General features: G+C 41.1%; 1 protein-coding gene across 3 annotated transcripts in view; it reads left to right on the top strand.

The window, feature by feature from the left end:
• Window positions 1-10,494, top strand: part of ELMO3 (engulfment and cell motility 3) — a 987,719-nt gene extending 977,225 nt beyond the window's left edge. For all 3 annotated transcript variants that reach the window (XM_030203739.1, XM_030203740.1, XM_030203742.1), the window contains one exon: window positions 8,232-10,494. In XM_030203739.1, the coding sequence (XP_030059599.1) occupies window positions 8,232-8,444 (213 nt within the window). In that variant the 3' untranslated portion in view covers window positions 8,445-10,494. The remainder of the gene's footprint in view (window positions 1-8,231) is intronic.
• Window positions 10,495-17,118: the final 6,624 nt, after the last annotated feature.

Here is a 17,118-nt window from a genome sequence, read left to right on the forward strand (position 1 = left end):
CGTACAATTCTGAGTGACAACCTCCTTCCCTCCGCCAGGGCCTTAAAAATGGGTCGTGGCTGGGTCTTCCAGCACGACAATGACCCAAAACATACAGCCAAGGCAACAAAGGAGTGGCTCAGGAAGAAGCACATTAGGGTCATGGAGTGGCCTAGCCAGTCACCAGACCTTAATCCCATTGAAAACTTATGGAGGGAGCTGAAGCTGCGAGTTGCCAAGCGACAGCCCAGAACTCTTAATGATTTAGAGATGATCTGCAAAGAGGAGTGGACCAAAATTCCTCCTGACATGTGTGCAAACCTCATCATCAACTACAGAAGACGTCTGACCGCTGTGCTTGCCAACAAGGGTTTTGCCACCAAGTATTAGGTCTTGTTTGCCAGAGGGATTAAATACTTATTTCCCTCTGCAGAATGCAAATAAATTCATATACTTTCCACAATGTGATTTTCCGGATTTAATTTGTGATGTGCTATCTCTCACTGTTACCAATAACCTACCCTTCAATTATGGGCTGCTCATGTCTTTGTCAGTGGGCAAACTTACAAAATCAGCAAGGGATCAAATACTTATTTCCACCACTGTAGTTCTGTTTGAGAAGCTTGTTAACACAGACTGCACTATTTTAAAACAAGAAACTCGAGAAAGGGAAACTGCTGGGCTAGATAGATTGGAGACATAGAATCTAAAAATAATTTCAAACTTCTTACAAATTTCAATAACATCTGTTGAGGGATAAACAAGGCCACCTTTACTATTCTGTGTTATCAATGAACACAGTCCGCTGCCACTGTCATCACTCAAAGCGTTTATGCAGGGCTCACAATGTAGAGATGTTTGCAACTTAAAAACAACAAATCCAGCAATATATACTACAATGTTTTCTGAAACATGGCCAGATGGTCAGGTCTTGGGATATAGGTGTAATCATGGTCTGATATTACACTTTCAATAGGATCAATGAGACTGTGTCTACTGATAGAATTTTTAAGGACTGATGCTGAGGGTCTTACTTCGGCTATGTAATTGCTTGATACAGTTAAAATGGGAGCAGTTTCCAGAGGCAGGCAATTACCTCAGAGAATATCTTGCAGATCATTATGCACAAGCATTTTTCTATAAGCAGCAATGAACTGTCTAGCTGATGGGTTGTTGTTACTGCCCCCGAGACACCAAATGTTTCCAAAAAATAACTGATATTCAGGTTTACCAATCAGCAAGTCATAGAGCATCAGCAAACTGTCAGTGCAAACTATAAGCCCCTGGAATCCAGTTTTACGAACTGAATCTAACATAGATTTGCCATGTCTGGACTCCTTCAAAGACGTTATATAAGACCGTGTGTGAAATGGACTTCCTATGAGCTATGTTTGCTGACTGCAATGGAGCCTTGGAACCTCAACCTTTCAAATTTCTTGATATCGGCACATCAAAAAGACCATTAAACATGCAAATAAAATCCAATAACTTCTCATTATTCTCAGGATGCATTATTTGATATCTCTCTTATAGTAATGAATATTAAGTGCATTTTATAATATACTACTGCATTCCACAAAACAAAAGGAGCGAGTTGCTTCAAACCATCTTTCTCTTTTGATCTAGGCACAGGAGTAAAAAAAAAGATTTTAAATGCTCCCAGGTTTCAACCTAATTCATGTTTAATGTGGGATATAAATGTCATAAATAAGTAGATAGATAGATAGATAGATAGAAACTAAATGTTGAGCACCTGATTCTCATAACATGATGTCTGTTTTAGTGGCCCTTTACCAGGAGAAAAAAAAATGTCTACATGAATACAATACGTGCTAGGGAATCCCTATAACCAGCCCACTCGAATGACACACTGATTATGATTTTATAACAAATTACTACTCTACCCATGAAAAGTTATTCCGTTATTATACTTCCTCTGTGTACACCCATATGCTGCACAAGCTGGCATGTTTGAAAATATAAGTGAGTTTAAATAAAAATGCTACCAACAATAAAGAACAACAATGAGGAATCAGCAGCTCATAGGTTTGCTTGCTTTATTTTGAGTGTACTAGATAACAACTGCGTGCGGGGAATGGGAAATAGCAACTAATCAAATTGCTTCAACTTTTGATGTCATCCTGTCTCCTGCTTTCTTCAACTTCTTTGGTTGAGTCAGTGGAGGTAGGTAATTCTTTCTTCCCTCTGCCTCTCCCTCCTTAGTTGTATGTTTCTCTCTTCTGCAGTCCTTTCTATTTTATGTCTGTATTTGAATCTTTTCTCCATATTCCTCCCAACTGAAAAACCTGTTCTTCCACATTTAATCTCAGTGAGGTATTATATAAAGGGGCAGAGAGGTTAAAGATTTCATTAAACTCCCTTCTACTATGTTTCCTGGTATTTTCACCATCAATCTTGTTATTTTTCACAGTGGGTCTTCTCTGTCATAACATATCTCGACCTCCTGTCTCCTTCTTTATGTTCTTGCTCCTGGAGAAAATCTCTCCTTTGCTCATAACCCTGTGGTCTTATATTATTACTTCTCTGGTCATGACACTGTGGTCTCATATTATTAAATGATGACTTCTTATTCCTGCACCACTGATAAACGTTACCAAAATTGTAATCTAAATTATCCGTTTTAAACTTGTCAAACTTCATTTGTCTTAACTCTATTTTAAAAGATTGTAATTGAAGTTTGTAATCCTCAAATAAAAGCTCAAAACAAGCATCCTGTTGTTTTAAAATGTATAAGATCCAATGAGCATTTATTCAATATTGCTTCCCATTTGCTTAAAAATTCCTCGTCATCTGTATATAACTTTAGCTCTTTCATAATTCTTAAACCTCGTGGTAAACCTACAATAATCTAAGAGAGAAGAGGCATGTAATTCACTTTTTACCATAATTTTACTTAATTTGATTTACTGCTCCCAACGATCCAAAAAAAAAAAACAAACATTACCAGTCTCTTTGTCTTGAAAAAATGAATCCTTGGGAAGTAATTGCAGAATGACCACATTGAAGCTCAAGACATTCTTCCAGGGCAAGAAGGCCATGGCAACCTCAGCAACACCAACAGAGAAGCAAGAAAGAGGCTCTAACTGTCCGCAACAATAAGCAGGAAAGCAACAAAGCAAAGAAAAATCCAGACCAGTCTTTATTGGTTTCATCAACTTTTGAAAATAGAAGTTTGCAGGATGAGATTACTTATTTGGGTCATTTCCCATGTGGGAAGTGCTCAGTCTGCCCGGTTAACAAGAAGGAAACAATATGTTTTGAGGCATTTTTCCAATTCTCAGTCAGATTATGTAATATATGCTTGTATCTGCCCATGAATAAAAGGATTATTGAACATAGAAGTGCCATCAGAAGACGAGCACTTGATAAACCTCTAGTAGAACATTCTTTACAGTTTGGTCACAAGTTTGAAGATTGTAGGGTTTTTTTTGCTTCATAAACCTAAATTACCCTGGCGTGGATTTAGTAAAGGGAAATCTTGCCTCACCAATCTACTACATTTCTTTGAAGGGGTGAACAAACATGTGGATAAAGGTGAGTCGGTTGATATTGTGTATCTGGATTTTCAGAAGGCTTTTGACAAAGTACCTCATGAAAGACTCCAGAGGAAATTGGAGAGTTATGGGATAGGAGGTAGTGTTTATTGTGGATTAAAAACTGGTTAAAAGATAGAAAACAGAGAGTAGGGTTAAATGATCACTATTCTCAATGGAGAAGGGTAGTTAGTGGGGTTCCTCAGAGGTCTGTGCTGGGACCGCTGCTTTTTAACATATTTATAAATGACCTAGAGATGGGAGTAACTAGTGAGGTAATTAAATTTGCTGATGACACAAAGTTATTCGAAGTCGTTAAATCGCGGGAGGATTGTGAAAAATTACAAGAGGACCTAACGAGACTGGGTGTCTAAATGGCTGATGACATTTAATGTGAGCAAGTGCAAAGTGATGCATGTGGAAAAGAGGAACCCGAATTATACCTACGTCATGTAAGGTTCCACATTAGGAGTCACGGACCAAGAAAGGGATCTAGGTGTCGTCGTTGATGATACGTTGAAACCTTCTGCTCAGTGTGCTGCTGCGGCTAAGAAAGCAAATAGAATGTTAAGTATTATTAGGAAAGGAATGGAAAACAAAAATGAGGATGTTATAATGCCTTTGTATCGCTCCATGGACCGCACCTCGAATATTGTGTTCAATTCTGGTCGCCGGAACTCAAAAAAGATGTAGTGGAATTAGAAAAGGTGCAGGGAAGGGAGACGAAAATGATAAAGGGGATGGGACGACTTCCCTATGAGGAAAGGCTAAAGCAGCTAGGGCTCTTCAGCTTGGAGAAAAGGCGGCTGAGGGGAGATATGATAGAGGTCTATAAAATAATGAGTGGAGTTGAACAGGTAGATGTGAAGCGTCTGTTCACGCTTTCCAAAAATACTAGGACTAGGAGGCATGTGATGAAGCTACAATGTAGTAAATTGAAAACGAATCAGAGAAAATTTTTCTTCACTCAACGTGTAATTAAACTCTGGAATTCGTTGCCAGAGAATGTGGTAAAGGCGGTTAGCTTAGCAGAGTTTTAAAAAGGTTTGGACGGCTTCCTAAAGGAAAAGTCCATAGACCGTTATTAAATGGACTTGGGGAAAATCCACTATTTCTGGGATAAGCAGTATAAAATGTTTTGTATTTTTTTGGGATCTTGCCAGGTATTTGTGATCTGGATTGGCCACTGTTGGAAACAGGATGCTGGGCTTTGGTCTTTCCCAGTATGGCAATACTTATGCACTTAAGTACTTATTCATATTAAGATAGAGCAGAGATTTATATTGTTTCAATACTGTCCATCCAAATGGTTTAAATAAGGAGATAGATCTGCTTGCATGTATTTAAATAATAGTTCATCTATATTTGATGATATCTCCCAGACAGCAGTATATATATGTTTTTTATTATTTTTTTGGCAGTAGAATTACATACATTTTTTATGTTTAATTTAATTTTGCTTTTTCTAGTAGTAATATAGTGTTTTTAGGATAATTGCTTATTTTTGTATGTGTATTTGATGATGTCACTGGAATGCATACAACACTGGGAGAAGGCGGGTCATGCGGTGGGGGATTTTCATTGGAGAGTGATGCATGAGAGAAATCTATCTACACTGGAGAACTGTAAGGGTTGGTGGGATTAACTAATGCCTCTAGAAAACTTGCTTTAGATCCACTGGAAATCCAGAGCTGAGAAGAAACCATAGTTTACGTGGAGGGGCATAATCAAATGGGGCGCCCAAGTTTTCCTGAGGGCGCCCTCACAGGACATCCCCGCCAAGGGACGGGGAAACCCGTATTATCGAAACAAAATGGGCGGCCATCTTTTGTTTTGATAATACGGTCAGGGACGGCCAAATCTCAACATTTAGGTCGACCTTAGAGATGGTCAACATAAGTGTTGAGATGGTCGACCTTAGAGATGGCCGTCCACGGTTTTCGGCGATAATGGAAACCGAGGATACCCATCTCAAAAACAACCAAATCCAACTCATTTGGTCGTGGGAGGAGCCAGCATTCGTAGTGCACTGGTGCCCCCGACATGCCAGGACACCAACCAGGCACCCTAGGGGGCACTGCAGTGGACTAACTGATGCACTAACTGAACGGAAAAAGGCATGCAGTGGTTACTAACCACCTCCCACCCCGAAAAAAACAATTTAAAAAACTTTTGTCCTTTTTTATTTATTTATTTATTTTTTTAGAGTATGGGTGAAGGACATCGTTCACTATGCCTCCGTCCCTGCGACGGCAGTTGAGGACGTCCACGCCTTCGTTATGCCTCCGCTGACACACACATACCTCCCCCCCCCCCCTCCACAGGGACGGCCAAATTTCAAGGGAGTGGAGGAGTGGCCTAGTGGTTAGAGCACTGGTCTTGCAATCCAGAGGTGGCCAGTTCAAATCCCACTGCTTCTACTTGTGATCCAAAATCCAAATAAATAGAGGGGGTGTCAGAGGCATAGCAAAGGCATGGACATCCTTCTCACAGAAACATCCACATTTTGGACATCCTCAACTGCAGTTGCAGGGACGGAGGCATAGCGGAGGACGTCCTTCACCCATACTCTTAAAAAAAAAAAAAAAAAAAAAAAAAAAAAAAGACGAAAGTTTAAGTTGTTTTTTTGGGGTGGGAGGTGGTTAGTGACCACTGGGGGAGTCAGGGGAGGTCATCCTCGATTCCCTCTGGTGGTCATCTGGTCATTTAGGGCACATTTTTGTCGCTTGGTCATAAAAAAAGAAGGACCAAGTAAAGTCGGCCAAGTGTTCGTCAGGGACGCCCTTCTTTTTTCCATTATTGCTTGAGGACGCCCATCTGTTAGGCACGCCCCAGTCCCGCCTTCACTACGCCGCCAACACGCCCCCAGGAACTTTGGTCGTCCCCGCGACAGGAAGCAGCTGGTGACGCCCAAAATCGGCTTTTGATTATGCTGATTTGGCCAACCCTGAGAGAAGGATGCCCATCTCCCGATTTGTGTAGAAAGATGGGCACCCTTCTCTTTTGAAAATAAGCCTGATAGTCTCTGTTTACCAGAAAGTGAGATATGCCTCCAGAAGGTCTTATTGGCCCGGCACAGGGTGTGCCCTAATTAGAAGCAGTGCATAAGAAAAGCAGTAGAGACACACTGTAGTAGTACAACAGATTTCTGGGCTACGTCCACAAAACATCTGTTCATCTGACCTTCATCTTGTTGTGTTGGTCCCTGCTCCATGCCATCTAAGCCTCTGCAGATACATTATTCTATATGTAAATTGACCTTATGCATATTCATTGTGCATATATTAACATCCCAACTAGCTGTGCGGGTCATAAGAAAATAAGAATAGCCATACTGAGTCAAACCTGTTTCAAGTTTGGAAAGCCCTGCTGTAATACCTGTTCTCGTTTAGATTTGAGCAAGAGAGGTGGGGGGGGGGGGGATCAAGAGACAAAGAATGAGTGTAGTAATACCACTTCAAATCTAAGCACAGAAAAGTGAAAATGGAGACAGATAGGAAGTCACTACCCATTAGATAAGTGGTTCTTAATCCAGTTCTCAAGGGATACCTGGCCAGATTTTCAGAATCTCCGCATTGAATATGTATCAGAGATTTGCATGCACTTCTACCATTGTGAATATCCTGAAAACCTGACTGTCCAGGCAGTCACCAGTGACCAAACTGAGAATCACTGTGTTAGAGCATAATCAAACCGTTAAGACATGGGGCCTTAAAGTTAACAGCCATCACATTGAAAATTGAATGTGCATTCAAAAATTCATGTAGCTCCATTGGGTCATAAAGGCAAAATTTCTGTCTTTAAATTTAACATATTTACAGAAAAACCTCAGAAATAAGTTTGCCACTAAGGACACAACTTCTTGATGTTTAGCAATAAAGACCTTATGCCTTTTTGGATAATCTTTGAGATATTTTAAACCTGGTTAATCTTATAATCCACTTACCTAACCTGAGGGCAAAAGGGGCTGTTAAGAGTGGCTTTAGATGTCCATTTGGATTGCAGTGAAGGTGAACCTTCTCAAACATACTCAATCTTATTTCTCAAGGAATGTTCTGTAGTGGCTACAGAATCCCCTGAGGTCTCTGTCACTATTGCTGATTTGGCTATTTTTAGTCTACAATTATTGATCCCCCCCCCTCCCCCACACACACACACACAAAGAGCCAGGTTATAAATCCTCCCATACCTCAGACTTCCATTCTGTTACAGCACTGGCCAAATCATAGCAGAGATACTGCCAAAACTGTCTCTTCAGCATGGGTGGTACTCATACTTACATCCAGGGCAAATGCTAGTTACAACAGGTCATCAGTTTGCTCAGATGCTGGACATTAGGGAATAGCTCTCTGTTCCACACTCAGTGTGATTTCCAAATTGCTAGAGATAGTATTGCTCAGCAGTGGAGAAACCATCTCCTACCAGAGTCATAAAGTTATCTAGGGTTGCCTGTGAGAGTCAGGAAGCTGACACCACCTTTGAAAGGTAAGCATATGTTTTCATTTTCTGTATGTCGCTAATGTCAGTAGGAAGAGCACCTCCAAACAACCCAGTTTCCAATATGGTTCATCACCCCTTTTGTTAGAAACTGGCAACTTGCATTGTGCAATTCAGTGCATGGACAGTTGTTTGCCAAAGTGTAAACAGACACATTCACAGCAATATTTACAGTTTGTCTCCTTTTCTTTACCTCCCCAGTTTTGCCTTTGGACGGATGGGCTGAATGTGTTAATGGGGAGAGAGATGATAAGTGAGAGAACCAGAAGTGACCTTGACATTCTGCTGTCCATGGAAATCAAACTACGCCTGCTGGATCTGGAGAGCATTCCTATCCCTGATGCACCCCCCACCATCCCCAAACCTCCCAGTAACTTCAATTTCTGCTATGATTTTAGCCACATTGAACAGTGAAACCAATGACTTCTTGCTTCACCCTTGAGCATTACATTGCTCAAGTACAAGTCATTCACACTGGACATAACACTTCCTGGCAGCACTGTATCAAAATTGAGTGATACTAACTGGTAATCGATAGCACTTCTGTCTAACTGGCTAATCCCAGAAGATACACTCTGCAAATATTTGGGAATCAAGGACTCAAAATACAGGATCTGTCTGTCTTCAGTAGCTGACTAGAGATCCTGTATTTTGAGTTCTGTGGCAGATTTGCATATCTGCTCTAGCAAGCACTAAAACAAGAGAACTTTACTAATACTTAGGAATATCCACGGTATTTCTGTGCTACATGTGTTGCTGCTACCAAATGTGTTTTCTCTGTTTCCATGCGGGTCTAACCTGAGACAAATTATTAACCATTTTATAATAGCAATTACATACTGGTGAGTATGATGTAAGATTTCATCAGAGCTGAGAGAGGTTGCTGATACAGGACAAACTATTCCCTTATTGTAGTATAATCTTACAACACGCACCCTCCTCCCACCTTGTGACTAGGACTTAATCACTTCATCTCCCAAAGTCTAAGCCAGATCCTGAAGAGACTTTACGCTTTTTTCCTCTTAAAACTCCATGCTGTCTGGATGAACTAGTATAAGAATATACTGGAAAAAAAGCAAAAGGTCTACATTATAAACAGGAATAGAAAGCTCATGTCTTAGCTGTAATGTGGTATTTTGTAACGTATGAGATTGGGAGTGCTCTTCCCTTGCACTGATGCCAAAATTTATTTTTGTGGATTCAACAGGACAAGGTATAGCACTCAAGCAAAATAGAAAAAGGATTCTACAATACAAGATAAATAGTACAGTGTGACTGCAGTGCTGTAAATCCTTAGAAAGCTGCACCCACTGCGGTGTATCCCGCCAAGCTCTCAGGAGCCTTTCTGTCTATTTGGGCCCTGCAAGAGCAGTTTTCATAAAAGCTTTGCATGAAGGCCAGAGCAACGAAAGCTAAGGTCTATTCCATAACTCCACAAGACAGGCACACACAAACATCCAAACCTTCAAAAATGCTTTCAGATGATATTGTCAATCTTATATGGACCCTGGTGCCATGTGAAAAAATGGTTGCAAAATATATTTTTAAAAATCAAGGCACTCCAAGAAGGTTTGCATAAAACTGAAAACTGCAGCAATATAAAAACCAGGCATGACTGAAGAAGCACTTATGTGTGATACTGTTGGGTAAAGTCTATATCTTCAGAGCTACAGTGGCGCTAACCTTGACATCCTTTCAGTGCCTTGATTACAGGATATCACTTTTATCTACTTATTTGTACTAGATATGTTCAAGTTCCTCTCCTTGGCTCTTAAAATTGCACTGAAGTTTACTGTAGGTTGTGAAGGTGAATCCATAGAATGTAATGTTTCAACTGTAGCTTTAATGCCATTGCTCACTGTTATACCTTAATTTTAAACTTATGAGCATTATGCAAATTGCCATAAACATAAACTCTCCCAAGGTGGACCCTTTGTGTCAGTATTCAATAAAGATGAATGCTGCTACAGGATTCTGTGCTTGCGGCTGTGCTCCTTGGTACTACAGTTTCCTCTACTTAAGATTTTAATGAATTAGGGTTATACAGGTTGATGGGATGAGGTTCAGAAAAACACCAGACTTAACTATTGCCTTAATTAACCTCTTAACTTTCAAATTTACTAAAACTGCAAGGCTGCATTTGGATGCAGGGGCTGAATGTGTTCATGGGGAGAGAGATGATAAGTGAGAGAACCAAAAGTGACCTTGACATTCTGCTGTCCATGGAAATCAACCAACTAGAAATGCAATGACCAAGTATTTTCTATTGGTGTATATGTATATAGACTAGATAACTAAACAATAAATGAAACAGTCGATCCCTCTTGTTCAGTCATTGATTTGACTGAAACAGTGAAATTGCTAGAAAGGAAGAAAAGCAAATCAAGCATGAAAAAAAGTGTACTTAATATTTTTAACCTCTGAAAGATAATTTCCTCCCCACTGGTACCTAACAGTACACTATGAGGCATATTTTCAAAGCACTTAGGTTTCTATGGAACTTTGGAAGGCTAAGTGCTTTGAAAATATGCCTCAATAGCTGTTAAAGAGTGGGGTGGAGAATTGATGCTTACTACTCCCTACATGCTCTGAGAGCTATCCTCACTGTGATATGGGCCAAAAAATGTCACTTTATCTTCTGATGTACGAGCATTAGTGATGGTACTCTGCATAAGTACTGTAATTATACATTGAATGGGAGGTGGGGGCTCCTTACCCCTTTTTGCTCTAGATTTAAGGCAAGAAAAGCTGTTTCTCACCTCACTAAGTTTTACAATAAACTGGGATATGGAACCTTTATGTTCTATGTGTTTTGTGTGCATTTATTTCTAAATCTGTATCCTCCTAATGCCATGAGTCTACTCTTGATACTACAAACCAGAGTTCTTTTTAGAACTTTGTTAAAACACCAAAAGGGGTATAGGTAGAGAGCTTCAAGTGATTTCTTATAAACACAAAATATGTATATTAAATATTTGTGTGAAGGAGGTCACGTGATGTCATGGACGGGGTGAGATGCTAGTCACAGCTCCTCCAAACCTCTGAATATTCCCCATAGTTGAGCGAGAGTATCTGTTCCTACAAATGCTATCAGGAGCCTTGTGATAAGAGAGGCATTGCTGGAGCAAGTTTTGTGCCTGGGGCGGTGGCGATGGTGACAGTGATGAAATCGGCGCACAAAGAAAAAGCACGAGGCAAACCGGTAGGAGAGAAAATGGCGGCGCCCTCTAGCCCAGCCAGTCCCTTGGTGTCATCAGCATGGGTAGCAGAGATCACTGCAGAAATGTCCGCAGTCCTCGAGGAGCTGTTAGAGAGGCGTTTGTCGCGTTTGTCTCCAGTTGATTCAAAATGAGAGCGTCTGCACGCCCAGATGGAGTACTACTACTATTTAGCATTTCTATAGCGCTACAAGGCATACGCAGTGCTGCACAAACATAGAAGAAAGACAGTCCCTGCTCAAAGAGCTTACAATCTAATAGACAAAAAATAAAGTAAGCAAATCAAATCAATTATTGTGTACAGGAAGGAGGAGGGTAGGTGGAGGCAGGTGGTTACGAGTCAAAAGCAATGTTAAAGAGGTGGGCTTTCAGTCTAGATTTAAAGGTGGCCAAGGAAGGGGCAAGACGTAGGGGCTCAGGAAGTTTATTCCAGGCGTAGATGGAGGAACTGTCTAAAGATTGTGTGGCTTTTCAGAGCTGAACTAGCGCTGTTGAAGACCGCGTTACACAAGTGGAGGAGACATAGGATACAATGACCAAAAATATTTCAGCCCTGGAAGTCAAGGTAGAGGACTTAGAGAACCGTTCGCGCAGGAATAATCTGCATTTGGTAGGGCTATCAGAAGCGATTGGAGATAAGGAGTTACCTGCCTTTTTGGAATCCTGGCTGTCCAAGGAACTTAATTTGTCAGAACGTAAAGGCCCTTTGTGTATAGAGAGGGCTCACCGAGTGGGGCCTCGCTTACCTTCATTGCCTAAGCCTCGGGTGGTTATATTACGCCTCGTGAACTTTCTCCATAAACAGGACATATTACAGGCACTGCGAGCAAGGAGATCCTTGACCTATGAAAATCAACGAGTTCTCTGTTTCCAGGACTATTTGGCTAGTGTGGCAGCGCAGCGCAAGGCATTCACTCCACTTTGCTCAAAGTTGTTTGCTTTGCTATGAAAATAAGATTTGCTTTGTTGTACCCTGCTACCCTTAAAATTACCTACAATGGATCGTCTAGGAGCTTTAGGGTGGTGGAGGAAGCTCGTGGAGAGCTCGCACATTGCAGTAACTTGAGTGGACCCTGGAACTCTGCATTTGCTTGCTAAATTTCTTTCACTTCATTAAGCAATTAATGTAGTCCTTGGTTATGGGGATATGTGGTACATTGGTAGAGGGGTACTTAGAGAGGGGTGTTGTTATTGAAATAGTGGAATATAGGCATATTGGATATCTGAAAGAGTTTTGAATCGATCCAAAGAAGTTTTTTGTTTTTTTTGAGAGGAGGATGCGCAGTGTTGAGTGGAAATGCATGTGCAGGGGATACAGGGGTGGTGTTATACGTGGCTGCTTCCCTTTTGGGAATGCTATAGCAAGGGGGAGGTGGGGTTAGGGGGAGGGTGGGTACAAAGAAAAGAAGCTGAGTGGGGAGTATTTATTTATTTATTTATGTTAATTTATATACCGTATCTTATTGCATCTGCAAAACAGAACGGTTTACATATATATAAAAAAAATTGGTATATACAAATAAACAGACATAGGAATTCCATTCATGACAGGAAAGCACAGCAATCAAGATAAACTACATAATAAATCAATACAAGTTAAAAATCTAATATCCAGTTAAGCTATCCCATTTTTCTTTGTCTTTTTGACCTTATCTCATTATGCTAAGTTCTGTTCTACGTAGCTTATAAAGAGAAAGGTTTTCAGAAGTTTTCGGTAATGGAGATAAGATTTCTCTAATCTGATCTCCTTTGGAAGGCTATTCCAAAGGGAGGGTGACAGGTAGAAAAAAGCCGATCTCCGTGTAGATTCCCACTTAGCCTTAGTAAGAGGGGGAATGACTAACCTGTTATCTGTTAGGGATCTGAGAGTTCGCATAGCGGTGTAGGGGATTGTTAAATTCGACAAGTAGCTAGGGTTTAATGTGTGAAAGGCTTTGTGTGTCAGGACAAGAGCCTTAAACTTTATTCTTGCTTCGACCGGGAGCCAGTGCAGATGATGCAATAAAGGTGTTGCTCGATCATCCCTCCGGGCCCTGCAGATCATACGTGCTGCTGTATTTTGAATTCTTTGTAATCGCTTTAAGTTTGCTTGAGTAATCCCAGCATATACAATGTTACAGTAGTCTAAACGTGAAGTAATATATGCCGATGTCAGCGTTTTGAGAGAGTCCTTACTTATTGAATTTCTGACTGACCGAAGCCGTCTCAGATGAAAGAAAGATTTTTTCACTACATCGGATACTTGTTCCTCAAAGGTCAATGCGGAATCAATAATGACCCCGAGATATCTAAAAGACTTAACTGTTGGAATATTCTGACCAAATAGCACAGGTACCACAGAGGGATATGTGCCTTGCCCTATTATCCAAGATGTAGTAGTCTTATCCGGGTTCAGTACCAGCTGATGTGTTGTCAACCAGTCTGCTACTTTATCCAAGCATATTTGAATGGGTGTAAGATCTATGTTCGATGGTCTAACATAATGGATAAGCAAAAAATCATCTGCATATGAGTAAAAACTTATACCCATTGTTTGAATGAGGAGCGCCAGGGGACTGATGAATAGGTTGAACAGTAGTGGAGATAAGACCGAGCCCTGAGGAACTCCACATGATAAGTTGTAGGATGTAGAACAGGATTGCTGCTGAACTACTTTAAATGAACGATTCGTTAGGAAGGATATAAACCATTTCATAGTTGTCCCTGAAATACCAATCTCACTCAATCTATCAATGAGTAAGTTGTGATTGATTAGGTCGAAGGCCGCAGACAAATCTAATGAAACTACCAGGGCAATATAACCGAGTTCTAATTTTGCATGGATTTCACTTAACAGTGAAGTCAGAATAGTCTCTGTACTGTGACCTTTCCTGAAACCCGATTGTCTGGGATGTAACAAATTTTTTGAATCTACATAAGTTTGCAACTGTCTAAATACTACTGTCTCTATAACTTTGGATAGAAAAGGAAGATTAGAGACTGGTCTATAGTTAGAAGGTAATAAGGGATCCAATGAGGCTTTCTTTAGACTAGGTTTTACTAGCGCTTCTTTCAAAATAGTGGGAACTATCCCATCAGAAAGGCTCAAAATGACAATTGAGTACATAAACTGCTGGACTTCTAGCGAGTGTTTTTTCAACCATGCAGAAGGTATAGGATCCAACGAACTATAAGTAGGAGATAAACCTGCAACCAAGGTATATAATGATTCGGCAGACGGAATTTCAAAATCCTTCCAAGGTACCAATAGTTGTGAACTTGGGGAGTTGTCAGAATGACCGAGCCTTGGTACCCTTGGGAAGAGGGCTCTTAGTTTCTCGATTTTAGAGCTAAAGAACTTTGCTAGAGTTTCAGAGTCAATAGTAGGCGATTCTCTCTTTTCGTTAGTTATTGTTGTCAAACGTTTCATAATTTGAAACAGTTTTTTCTGCGAACTGGCTGCTTCTTTTATCTCTTTTGAGAAGTACGTAGTTTTAGCATCCTTTAATTGTGATAAATAGTATTTTTTACACTGTTTGCACTTTTCTTGTAGTTCTGCGGTCTTATGCTTATGAAAGAGATTGGATGGATAGGCTAATGTTCTATGTTATGTGGGGCTGTGGAGGACACATTAATCAGTGCTGGGGGAGGGGTGGAGGCTGGGCCACCCTCTCTGGTTTCTAATGTTAGTTAGAATCTTTATGGTTATCTCTAGGGCTTTACCTCCAGTGTGAAGTTAGTATCATGGAATGTAGGTGGTATAAACTCACCTATAAAATGTTCAAAAATTTTACAAAATTTGCAAAGAAATCACATTGATATTGCTTTATTACAAGAAACACATCTCAGTGCTTTGGAGCACACTAAGCTAAAAACTTGGTGGGTGGGGGATTGCCTGGCAGCTGATGCACAACAGAAAAAGGGAGGGGTGGCGATTTTGTTTAGAAAAGGGGTGGTGGAGAGAGCGCAAGTGTTGAAGTCAGATCCCGCTGGCAGATATACAGTGGGGGAAATAAGTATTTGATCCCTTGCTGATTTTGTAAGTTTGCCCACTGACAAAGACATGAGCAGCCCATAATTGAAGGGTAGGTTATTGGTAACAGTGAGAGATAGCACATCACAAATTAAATCCGGAAAATCACATTGTGGAAAGTATATGAATTTATTTGCATTCTGCAGAGGGAAATAAATATTTGATCCCCCACCAACCAGTAAGAGATCTGGCCCCTACAGACCAGGTAGATGCTCCAAATCAACTCGTTACCTGCATGACAGACAGCTGTCGGCAATGGTCACCTGTATGAAAGACACCTGTCCACAGACTCAGTGAATCAGTCAGACTCTAACCTCTACAAAATGGCCAAGAGCAAGGAGCTGTCTAAGGATGTCAGGGACAAGATCATACACCTGCACAAGGCTGGAATGGGCTACAAAACCATCAGTAAGACGCTGGGCGAGAAGGAGACAACTGTTGGTGCCATAGTAAGAAAATGGAAGAAGTACAAAATGACTGTCAATCGACAAAGATCTGGGGCTCCACGCAAAATCTCACTTCGTGGGGTATCCTTGATCATGAGGAAGGTTAGAAATCAGCCTACAACTACAAGGGGGGAACTTGTCAATGATCTCAAGGCAGCTGGGACCACTGTCACCACGAAAACCATTGGTAACACATTACGACATAACGGATTGCAATCCTGCAGTGCCCGCAAGTCCCCCTGCTCCGGAAGGCACATGTGACGGCCCGTCTGAAGTTTGCCAGTGAACACCTGGATGATGCCGAGAGTGATTGGGAGAAGGTGCTGTGGTCAGATGAGACAAAAATTGAGCTCTTTGGCATGAACTCAACTCGCCGTGTTTGGAGGAAGAGAAATGCTGCCTATGACCCAAAGAACACCGTCCCCACTGTCAAGCATGGAGGTGGAAATGTTATGTTTTGGGGGTGTTTCTCTGCTAAGGGCACAGGACTACTTCACCGCATCAATGGGAGAATGGATGGGGCCATGTACCGTACAATTCTGAGTGACAACCTCCTTCCCTCCGCCAGGGCCTTAAAAATGGGTCGTGGCTGGGTCTTCCAGCACGACAATGACCCAAAACATACAGCCAAGGCAACAAAGGAGTGGCTCAGGAAGAAGCACATTAGGGTCATGGAGTGGCCTAGCCAGTCACCAGACCTTAATCCCATTGAAAACTTATGGAGGGAGCTGAAGCTGTGAGTTGCCAAGCGACAGCCCAGAACTCTTAATGATTTAGAGATGATCTGCAAAGAGGAGTGGACCAAAATTCCTCCTGACATGTGTGCAAACCTCATCATCAACTACAGAAGACGTCTGACCGCTGTGCTTGCCAACAAGGGTTTTGCCACCAAGTATTAGGTCTTGTTTGCCAGAGGGATTAAATACTTATTTCCCTCTGCAGAATGCAAATAAATTCATATACTTTCCACAATGTGATTTTCCGGATTTAATTTGTGATGTGCTATCTCTCACTGTTACCAATAACCTACCCTTCAATTATGGGCTGCTCATGTCTTTGTCAGTGGGCAAACTTACAAAATCAGCAAGGGATCAAATACTTATTTCCCCCACTGTATTTTGATTGAAGTGGTAATTAACCGTCATAAATATATTTTTTGTAATATATATGCACCGAATCAGTATGACAAAAAAGTTTACAAAAAAGTGATCGGTATTTTAATGCAATATAGACAGTCTTCTTTAGTGGTGGAGGGTGATTTCAATGCGGTGTGGGATCCGGATATAGATAGATCGAGATGTAGTTCTAGTGAGCCTTATTATGCGAATAGAGGGATGCGACAATTGTGCCAACTATTTGATTTGGTTGATGTATGGTGGGAACTTCACCCCCTGGATACAGATTACACGCAT

This window comes from Microcaecilia unicolor, chromosome 5 (genome assembly GCF_901765095.1).
Source record: "Microcaecilia unicolor chromosome 5, aMicUni1.1, whole genome shotgun sequence".
Taxonomy (NCBI): domain Eukaryota; kingdom Metazoa; phylum Chordata; class Amphibia; order Gymnophiona; family Siphonopidae; genus Microcaecilia; species Microcaecilia unicolor.